This window comes from Miscanthus floridulus, chromosome 8, assembly GCF_019320115.1.
Source record: "Miscanthus floridulus cultivar M001 chromosome 8, ASM1932011v1, whole genome shotgun sequence".
Lineage (NCBI taxonomy): Eukaryota > Viridiplantae > Streptophyta > Magnoliopsida > Poales > Poaceae > Miscanthus > Miscanthus floridulus.
In genome coordinates, this window is record NC_089587.1 from 92,470,567 (window position 1) to 92,481,628 (window position 11,062).

The following is an 11,062-nucleotide window of genomic DNA, read 5'->3' on the forward strand; positions in this document are numbered from 1 at the left end:
GAGAAGACAATTTCCGTATATGCAGTTCCCTTACGTCCTGGAAAAGAACCAGGCAGTCCAGAGTCAAGAAGCCAGCAGATTAACTGCCGGACTATATGTATTAATAGAAAGTCCAATCTATATTCAATACGCCAAAGGAGAACTTCCAAACTTTTTCAAGAAAAGGAAAACTTCCAAACTATAGGACTACAATCCAGAGAGAGACTGGAAACAACGAGCCGAAGACTAGACCGTACAAGTCTGCTCTATTTTCCTAATAGGCCAACTATAAGGGTGGGCCAAATTCTTTCCACCATAAAAATTCTCAGGCTGACCCAAGTAGCCGTCTAGAAGGCCTAATTGAATCCTCTCAAAAAAAAAAGATGGCCTAATTGAATGATTAATCATGATTAGTCATTCATTAGTTGAACGACTAGTGTTCTAGTCGAGGTAATCATATGGAGAACCCTTATTGAGCCCCATGTTACGATAATCATGACTAATCGCGACTAGTCGTCCAGTCTGATGACGCCTTTATATCCATTCTTTTCGACTGGGACGTACAGGTATTAAACATTAATTTGCATAATTTTCTAGTGTGTATGTATTCACGGCTTATATAATATAAATATAAAAGGTCACTCAACCCAAAGGGTACCAGCAGTTTTTCCCCAATTCTTTACACCCCTGCACAATTCAGCTGCAGTTTCTGAAGTTTCTGGAATGCTTCTGAACGTCTATCCATCAACTAAGCAAAGGGCCCACAGTTAGTGACATAAAATTGATCCCCTTTTTCATTCTTTGTAATAACAGATTAACAGTCGTATCACTCCAGACTCCTGAGTACGACAACACCTCCATTGAGTATAGCAGCCAGGTTTTAGACCCCAGAAATGCAATACATGATTGATAAGGTAAATTGCTACGATCAAAATGGCAGATCATACTGAGCCAAAAAGCAACACATTAAATCTAATCTAAGTTATCAACTGCATAAATGGTTAACAATTGTCATATTCACCACTTGATCTTCATTATGACTTTGATCGTCATTTTCAACTACATTATCCACGCAAAATCAAAATACAATGTAAATGTAACCCTGTGTTTGTTTTTCAAGAAAACTTCACAAAAGGACTGCAACTACTTTTAATTTCTGGGGAAAAAAAAACAATTTCGGCCTGCAGTTCCCTCCCGTCCTGGAAAAGGACTAGACAGTCCGCCGGCTGATTAATACGAAAGGAAAATTTCCAAAAGAAGTCTACAATTCAGAGAGACTGGGAGCAACGCGCTGAAGACTCGAGGTCCAAGTCTTCACCTGCACTGGCTCCATTTTCCTAATAAATAAATAAGAGGATGCAACAGCGAAGAAGTAGCTCCTCTATTCTAGACATTTTTTTCAACAACCATGAAAGTTCTGCCGGAGAAAGTGCTCACAGCACTGGCCCTTTGGTGCCTGGTGATCACCACCAGGGAGACAACAGCATGCATCTCAGCGGAGAGGGACGCTCTAGTTTCCTTCAACGCCAGCATCAAGGATCCTAATGGGAGGTTAAGTTCGTGGCAAGGTGAAAACTGTTGCAACTGGAGCGGTGTCAGATGCAGCAAGAAGACTGGACATGTTGTCCAGCTGGACCTTGGCGGGTACGCTCTTGAAGGTGAGATCAATCCATCTTTGGCTGGTTTGACCTACTTGGTATACCTCAACCTCAGCAAAAGTCACTTTGGCGAGATGAACATCCCAGAATTCATAGGCTCTTTCAACATGTTGAGATATCTTGATCTTTCGGGTGCCAGTTTTGGCGGTCCAATCCCACCTCAGCTCAGTAATTTAACAAGGCTCCGATACCTTGACCTATCCGGGTCTGATATGATAACTGTCGGTAACTTCCACTGGGTTTCAAAACTGACTTCCCTGAGGTATCTTGACCTCAGTTGGTTATATCTTGCTGCCTCCTTGGATTGGCTGCAGGCTGTGAATATGCTTCCTTCGCTCGAGGTGATTCACTTGAATGATGCATACCTTCCTGTCACCAATCTCAATTATCTTCCCCACATCAACTTCACGACCCTTAAAATACTTCACCTCAAGAGTAATAATCTTAGTTCTTCCTTGCCAAATTGGCTTTGGAATCTATCTTCCGTTTCAGAGTTGGATCTGTCTAGTTGTGGGCTTTATGGTAAGATTCCTGATGAGCTGAGAAAACTGACATCACTTAAGTTTCTTGCACTAGCTGACAACAAGTTGAAAGGTGAAATACCACGACTAGCATCAGCAAGCAGTCTGTGCAACTTAGTACACGTTGATTTGTCTCGAAATCTTCTGTCAGGAGATATCGCGAAAGCAGCAAAGAATCTTTCACCCTGCATGAAGTGTTTGCAAATCCTTGACCTTTCTGACAACAAATTAAAAGGAAATCTATATGGTTGGCTTGAGCAAATGACAAGCTTAAGAGTTCTTCATCTCAGTAAGAACTCTATATCTGGAGATGTGCCAGCCAGCGTGGGCAAGCTATCAAACCTGACACATTTGGACATTTCCTTTAATTCATTTGAAGGCACATTATCAGAACTCAACTTTGTCAATTTGTCAAGATTGGATACTTTAGTTTTGTCATCGAATTCCTTGAAGATTGTAATGAAGCAAGGCTGGGTGCCACCCTTTCAGCTCAGAGAGCTAGGAATGCATGCTTGCATGGTAGGGCCACAATTTCCAACCTGGCTGCAATCACAAACTAGAATCAAGATGATTGATCTAGGCAGTGCAGGCATCAGTGGTTTGTTACCTGACTGGATCTGGAACTTCTCTTCAACAATTAGTAGCTTAAATGTATCATCAAACAACATAAGTGGAAAGTTGCCGGCAAGTATGGCACATTTGAAAATGCTTACTCTAATTATGAGGCACAATCAACTTGAGGGAAGCATTCCTGATTTGCTGACTAGTCTTCAAGTGTTGGATTTATCCCACAACTACTTGTCTGGATCATTGCCACAGAGCTTTAGGGACAATGTATTGTATTACTTGCTTCTCTCAAACAATTTTCTTAGTGGAGTAATCCCAACAGATCTATGCAACATGGTATGGATGGAAGTAATTGATCTCTCCAGCAACAATCTTTCAGGGGTGCTTCCTGATTGTTGGAATAAGAATTCGAACCTGCAAGTGATAGACTTTTCAAGCAATAAATTCTGGGGAGAAATACCATCAACCTTGGGTTCTCTAAATTCTCTCATAACATTGCACGTCGGCAAGAATTATTTATCTGGGACTTTGCCCACCTCATTGCAGTCACTAAATAGACTGGTGCTACTTGATCTTGGAGAGAATAATTTGTTAGGAAACATACCAAAATGGATCGGTGTCGGTCTACAAAGTCTGCAGTTTCTGAGTTTTAGGTCCAATCAGTTCTCTGGTGAAATACCTGAAGAACTGTTCCAGCTTCATGCTCTTCAATTTTTGGATTTTGGCAACAACAAACTATCTGGCCCTGTACCACATTCCATTGGAAATTTAACAGGTTACTTGAGCGATCCATCCCTGATGTTGGATGCATCGCCTTTTATTGAATTCATGGTTTATGGAGTTGGGGGTGCTTACTTTTCTGTGTACAGGTATGCACTGCAAGGAACATGGAAGGGTATAATATCTCAGTTTAGCATAAATTTATCCTTTCCAAACATCATTGATCTTTCGCAGAATCAATTAACTGGTGAGATTCCCAGTGGACTAGGATGTTTAACTAAATTGCGTGCGTTGAATCTTTCAAGAAACTGCATTGAAGGAAGTATTCCTGGCGAATTGGGAAGACTGACTGCCTTAGAGTTACTTGATCTCTCATGGAACAATCTATCAGGCCCAATTCCTCAGAGTTTGACGTCACTGGTATCTCTGTGCGATCTGAACTTATCCTACAACGACCTCTCGGGCAAGATACCATTGCAAGGCCAATTTCTGACTTTCACTGGAGATTCGTACTTCGGCAATGTGAATCTTTGTGGGGTTCCACTATCAAGAATCTGCTTACCCAACAACAGCAACCATTATCCAAGAAAAAACAAGTGGAAGCATTTTGATACGCTGACATACATGTTTACGTTGCTGGGTTTTGCAACTGGATTCTCTATTGTTTGCTTGACCCTCATATCCAGTGAATCTACAAGAAAGGCATATTTTCAGTTCGCCAAATGGCATACTTGATAAGTTGCACGCTGCAGCTGTCATGAAGCTCAACGTCAACAGGATGTTAGAGGAACATTGTTGCAAAGTCAGAACGTCAACAGGACGAGACCTGTCCATTCCTATAGCAAGTCAGAACTCCATCACTCGCTACAACTTCGGAGGGCCTTCTACTGCAGTTTAGAGGAACATTGCAAAGTTTGAATAGTTTTGGGTAAGCCCGGTGCTAATTAAAAGCTAAATAATTGGCTTACCGTTTTTCTGTATGAAACAACTTCAAGTATCCAGTTTGGGATAGAGTGCTTTGCAGTTGCAACATCGGCCCACATCTGACTTGTAAGATTGGGCAAAAAATCCGTCAGCTCTACTGCTGATGCTAGGACAGTGACTTACCTGCAACGGGGAATACGACGGTAGTTATTTCCTGGGGGAGGACGCGCCGAAGCGGCGAGGCCATCACCAATTCACCATCCGTTTCTCGTCGCCCGCGGTGCCCGGTGAAGCTCCGCCGTCTGCGCGCGGCGCGGCGGTGCGGACAGCCGGACGCACATAGACCGCACTCGCCTACTCAGAACGCTCCGGTGCCCATGGGGTCCTGCCGAGCGCCTTTCCTCGGCGCCCAGCACGCACCGACGCCATCCCGACCGCCGGCCATGGCGGTGGACGGTATTCCATTTGCCGCCGTCCGCGGCGGTGGACTGCGGAAGTGACTGTCGGATGGGCCCAAATCTGGCCCAATCAGCTCAGCCCACACGTTAACGTTACTGAGGCCCCGAAATATATATTCGAACGCAGCCTGTACGGCTGTTTCCTGTTCCTAGCCTGCGATTGCAACCGCGACGAGGACAATTCTCACGCCGATGAACACTAAATTCATCCCCCCATCCAGTCAGTATTCATCAACTATGCAAAGATTTTAGTTTTTTATCTGAACAAAGGAAAGCAACTCTAAAGAAAATTTTGTTCATATCTAACCACATCATACAGATCACCAGGTTCCACCATTTCAAAATGGCAGATCAAAGTATAAACTGCAGGAATAAAGGGTTTTCTTCAACCATCGTTTTCATCCCCACATAACCCGAGTATAACATCCTTTAAGGCTTAAGCAAGATGCAAGCCAACGAAATTTACATCTGCGCCTTTGAGAGAGAGAGAGAGAGAGAGAGATCTCGCTTCTTTTACCGAACATACAGTATATATATCCTCAATCATCCAGACATGACATACACCCCCAACCTCTTCCAAGACGACAGCATGCAGCTAGCCTCCGTCGCCGCCGGCCGGATCAGCTGCTGCTGCTCTCCGACCACGCATCACCACCCCATTGCCACTGGCCGGGAGGAGCCGCCGCTGGCCCTTTCATGTTCAGGCTGAGCGCCGCCTGCTGCAGCTGCTGCGTCTGCAGAGGGTGCAACTGCTGGTTCGGGTGCTGCTGCTGCATCGCCAGGAACGGCGGCATTGCTTGGCTGGGGTGGTGGAACACCTGCTGATTCCCACCACCGAACGCGTGCGGCGGTCCGGCGAAGTTCATCATCATCTGGTTGCCCATCTGCCCTGTTGCCACCTTCAGCCGCTGCAGCTCCGATTTCAGGGCCTCGTTCAGAGCTGCAACAGGATTGTGCTTGTGTTGTTGATTCACTTGTTTTGCCGACAACAAAATCTAAGCGTTGCTGCGATTTGGCAGGATGAAAGAGAAAATGTGTAGCGAAATAGTTAGTGAGTGATGTTGAGCTTTGTTTACCATCTTGTAGGTGGACTTGTTGCTCTGTGCTCTGCAGACGTATCTTCAGTTCGCTGTTCTCGACTGTCAGCCCAGCTGTGTCTCTCTGTTTGTGTTAGCAGATAGGAAGGAGGAATGATTAGCTATAGCAATGAGAAATTAACATGAGCTCAGAAGAATACAAAAGAAAAAAAAAGGCTTGGCTGCTTCAAAGACACTACATATCGCATCAGATACAGGCTACAGAAAAGGTTGTTAGATCCTGTAGTTACAGTAATAAACTGTATGCTAAATGCAAATGCATGAACTTCTATCTAGTGCAACTGGCCTGTTTTGCTATCTCTCCGTGGTTTGTAAGAACATAGGAGCAATATATCACATATTCTTTCATATACTACCACTAAAATGTTGGTTTGGCTCGCAGTGAGGACCAACATTCAGAGACTACTGGCGTATATCTCTCAAACATTGAAAATTCTACCAAAATCCAAATATTGTTGTGACTAGGCTGGATCAAAACATAGAGCAAGCAGGCTTAGACTATCTCAAATGGGCCAGCAGGCTGGCCTGTACTGTTTGAATATAGGATATGATTTCCCATCAAGTCAAGTCATTATTAGAAAGTCTATCTCATGTAAGCAAGACGGATCATGATTATAAGATCCCATCTATAGTTTGTTTACCCATCAAATCGAACATCCTAGAAATAGTGGCTCCGTGTACCATTTGTAATCAATTAAGACAGAAGGGAAATCCCTATCTCCTAACTGTTGCTCTATCACTCTCCGGCAATTATTGTTCACAGCAGTGTTCATACCACCCCTCCTCTCTCCAATAAATCTATGCCCCCTTAGCAATAATACATCATATCCCTAGTGCAATGTTTTGGAAACATCCTGAATGACCGTCTTAACTAACATCATAATAATTAAAAATATAGTAACAAACAACTGAAAATTAGTTTAGAACAGAGTAGTAACAAACAATCGATAGTTAATTAAAAACAGAATAGTTACAAACAATTAAAAAAACAGCAGTAACAAAAAAATCGAAATTTACATGACATCATCAGAGAAGAAGCATTCACACCTGTAGCAATGCCAGCTGGGTTGCCAATGCTGTGGCTTCTCTCTGCATGAACTGCACCTTCCGCTCAAGTTCAGCAATGTACCTCATCTTCCTTTCTTTTGATCTTGCTGCTGACTGTCTATTATTTATAATCCTATCACATGATTCACCAAGCAATAATCAGAATAAACATTTAAGTGTTTCTCGAACAAAAAGGACTAAATTAGTTTTTAGAAAAGGTTTGATTTCGATCAATGCTGAGTTCTTCTGATCTCAGTATCCTTGCAGCTTTATTTTATTTTTTTTACTTTAAAAAAAATTATCCTTGCAGCTTTTTATTTCTGATTGTGTAGGATTTTCTCATCAAGAAAAAAACAACATAGAAAGATTCTAAAAAAAAAACTCGACTGCGGGGGGGGGGGGGGGGGGGGGGGGGGGGGGGGGGTTAAGACTGCCCCCGCAGCATTACAAATAAGAAGAAGGACATTCTCACCCGGCCGAGAAACCCCCCGAACCCCCGCCCCCACCCTTACACGGTGGCTTTCCGTCGCCCAAGTGAGAATTGGGCTGGTGCCCCCCAGTGCTTTGGTTATGGGAACAGACGAGGGGATTTTTTTAACCTCAACCTGAAATTCGCTCCCACGGGGAATCGAACCCAAGACCTAAGGAGTGCCGCTGGGTCACCAAACCGTTTGAGCTAGGCGCCCTTTGGCTCAAAGAAAGATTATAGTTTGCAACAACAACAAAAATGCATTTTTATTCCCAAGTAAGTTGGGTAGGCTAGAGTTGAAATCCAACATGGGCCACCAACAAAAAGTAAAAACAAAGAGAAAAAGAAAATGTGTATTATAAGGCATGATAATAGTGGTATTATTAGGGGATCTAAACCATACTCATGGTACAGGCACATGAATAGCTGTTTTCAATGCGCCCCTATCCAATGACAGTTTTCTAAGTATATTCCATCCTTTCAATAATTCCATTTTAAAAGTTAAATTACATCGATACATCACAACGAAGAGGACAAAATTTAGGAACAAACTTCAATTTATTTTAAATGACATAAGAAATGCGATTCTTCAGAAGAAAAAAAGGACGAATGCAAATACTGTTAGATTCTGGCAAGTGACAAGTCTGCATATATGTAGGAAGTGCACGAATGCAATATACAATTTCCTTTGGACTATAACGAGTTCTGAAAAGGGGGAATTCTGATAAGTTATCGCAGTTAGGTTTGTCTCATGACAAAAATAACAACACCAGAAAAGGATCTTCCATCAACAGAGAACATGCTACTATGCTATTCAGTATCCATTGCAACATGATCCCCAAAAAACAAACTTTGAAGTTTCATCGCATATATACAGCTCTACTATTTACTAGCACAAAAGATTCAGCATATGTATAAAAAAGAAAAATTCTCTTAGGTGTTAAGGTGCATAGCCTCCATAGAGTCAGAATCAGTACTTTTCTATTTTCCTTTAGCAAGAAAAGGCAAGAGCGAGAGCTAGCTTGTTTGGTTAGTAGCCTAGTCACGTGTTTGGTTAGTAGTCTAGTTGTGCCTGAGCCAACCCGGGTTCCAGCCCAGCTTGACACTGGCTCTTATCCTTCTTCTTCTTAATTTATTATTCATTTATTAATTATTAATATGGCTTCCCAGCCATATATCTTCTCTCCCTTATAACTTAACAATTCACAATGGCATGGTCATATATTTCACTGTTCTTAGTTAGGAGGGTTGTCAGAACAGTGGAATCGACAAGAGAATTCCTCTCTACAGTTCCTGGAAAATAGTGAATCGACAAGAGAATTCCCCTCTACAGTTCCTGACAAATAATTTTGTCTTTCCCTCCAACGACTACTTGTCTAGTTGTCTTTCATGCCATCTGTATTGCATCAGTTCTTACAGAATCATCATGTAATAACTCGAACCAGAATGATTAAGGATCTCTGCTCAAGAAAGCACCAAATTCATCTTCTTGCTACGAAATCATATACTACCAAAATCATTTTTAGTTTGATGGAGAACATATTCAGATGAACGAAACATGACCTAACAGATGAACTTCATAAGGAACAAACAAACGAGATCCGCAAAAACAATACCTTTTTGCCTTCTTTGGATCGATGAGCGCTAGCTCGGCAAGCTTTGCGGCGGACATTGCCTTTTTCACCTCTGCCGGCGACACCCCCTCCATCGCCGTTGTCCCGAACAGATGCTCTGCGTTGATGGAGCTCGAGGCGTCCATCGAGTGCCTGTGATGATGCCTCTGCCCCTGCCCTGCCGCAGACGCCTCCGTTGCCTCTCCCCGACCGCCGGCCATGGCGCACGATGACTCCGACTCCGACGCCCCGCACCGCGAATTCAGCTTATCCACGTCGAGGAACATGGAGAAGAGCTCCTCCTCGTTCTCGTCCAACAGCGCGGGCGCGTCGCCGCCGCCGGGGGCGCCGAGGTCCAGGTCGTCGGGGAGGCCGATGATCTCTGAGAGCGCGCGCCGGTGGCCGGGCTTGCGCAGGGGAGAGTCAGGCATGCTGCTGATGTCGCACTCCGTGTGAGGAGTCGGCGAAGGCGCCACCGCGTCGGACGAGGATTGCGTCTCCGGGCCATTGCCGGCGCCGCCGCCTCCTGCATCGCCGCCCCCGCCGCCTGCGATCGGTGTCTTATCCATGTTCATGTTATTGCCAACGAGAATCTCATCAAAGGAAACGCCTGCACGGAAATACGTTGCTCCACATTAAGCTGCGAAAGATGAAGAGGATGTCGAACAGAAATTCTCGAGAAAGGAGATAACAATTTGACGTAAAAAACAGACCACAAAAAATGATTAGATCTAAATTTGCTTCTGATGAAAAACTGGAATCATGCAAAGAAGAGCATATGACCTATGATTTCAGTGTCCAAACAAAAAGAGAAGAGAAGGATGATCGGAAAGAACCTTTTTTCTTCTTGGCCTCTTTTTCTCAGACTTGGAGAATCGTGTAACCCGATTTTTGGATGAAAATGGAGCATGGAGAATCCTGAAGACTCGGGAGATTTATATAGGACATTTGTTGGTAAAATAATTTTTATGTGGAGTGTGGATCACGTGTGTGAAACTGTGAAATGAAACAAGAAAAATGGGGAATTTTGTCAACCATAACAAAAATCACATTATGACTTTTGTCATAAGATGAAGGGGTAAAAAGTTAAAATACATTTCAGTTACTGTAGAAACACATTTTCTTAAAAAAAAGGTTTTAAGAAACGTTTTACATTGCATGGATTGATTTCATCCCTCACATTACAACGCGTGATGGATGTATGTAAAAATAAAACATTCTTTTGGGCCACACCAGTTAGCATGGAAACCCAAAAACGATAATAACCCGGTGATTTGTGGATGAGTAGTGGTTAGAATCACGAATATAATGGAAACGTCAAGTAGATTTGGACACGGTAATTTTTTCTTAGAAATGGTATGAAAAACTGATCAAGCACTACCAAAAGTGTGAAACCACATTGTGTAATATTTGATTTTTTTTCTCTTGATATATATTTTTAGAATATTTTTATTCATACCAAATCAATGCACAGAGCCACTTGTTTTGCAGTTATTATGTCCAAATCAATACTTAATTATTGCCCTAATCGTACTTAATTATTCCAATACAATTATGAATTTACAACATGACGAACCCTTGACCATGCGTGGTAATGCTAATCATGCATTCTATTTTTTTCAAAGAAAAAACATAGTACAAACGTAGATGATCGCATGCATACTCATCTTCGTGATTAACCATACTCACTCCTATGAATACATACACATGTCCGATAGATCTGAAACTACTGTAGTCCTCATGAGCGCCTCATTGACATGCACATTAGCTATAGCTAAAAGAATAATATTTTAAACTATAGCCATTTGTGTGGTTATTCAAAGAATCGGAAGTGGGCAGCTTCCACAGTTGCACCACAAGAGACCTAACCAACTAACGTATATGTAGCTCACAATCTTATATCATGTATTATATCTTTGCATATCTATATCTATGTAAATTCTCATTGCAAGCGATGATTTTTCTTCTTATGTGCAAATCTAGAATGTTGAATGCTTTGATGCAATTAT

At 42.7% G+C, this 11,062-nt stretch overlaps 1 protein-coding gene and 1 pseudogene across 3 annotated transcripts; one reads left to right on the plus strand and one right to left on the minus strand.

Annotated features, from left to right (window-relative positions):
* Window positions 1-1,160: 1,160 nt before the first annotated feature.
* LOC136469589 (receptor-like protein EIX2) lies at window positions 1,161-4,343 on the plus strand (annotated as a pseudogene).
* Window positions 4,344-5,193: 850 nt separating this feature from the next.
* LOC136472937 (transcription factor RF2a-like) lies at window positions 5,194-9,974 on the minus strand. 3 transcript variants are annotated; one of them, XM_066470638.1, is made up of 5 exons: window positions 9,890-9,974; window positions 9,057-9,663; window positions 6,972-7,104; window positions 5,904-5,988; window positions 5,194-5,767 (listed from the first exon to the last, which is right to left on the minus strand). In XM_066470638.1, the coding sequence occupies exons 2-5, from the start codon at window positions 9,626-9,628 to the stop codon at window positions 5,448-5,450; spliced, it is 1,110 nt and encodes a 369-aa protein (XP_066326735.1). In that variant the 5' UTR covers window positions 9,629-9,663; window positions 9,890-9,974; the 3' UTR covers window positions 5,194-5,447. The 3 variants fall into 3 exon arrangements, with proteins under 3 accessions (XP_066326735.1, XP_066326734.1, XP_066326736.1); XM_066470637.1 differs by having other exon boundaries at window positions 9,837-9,956; XM_066470639.1 differs by lacking the exon at window positions 9,890-9,974 and adding an exon at window positions 9,767-9,830.
* Between the last annotated feature and the right edge of the window lie 1,088 nt (window positions 9,975-11,062).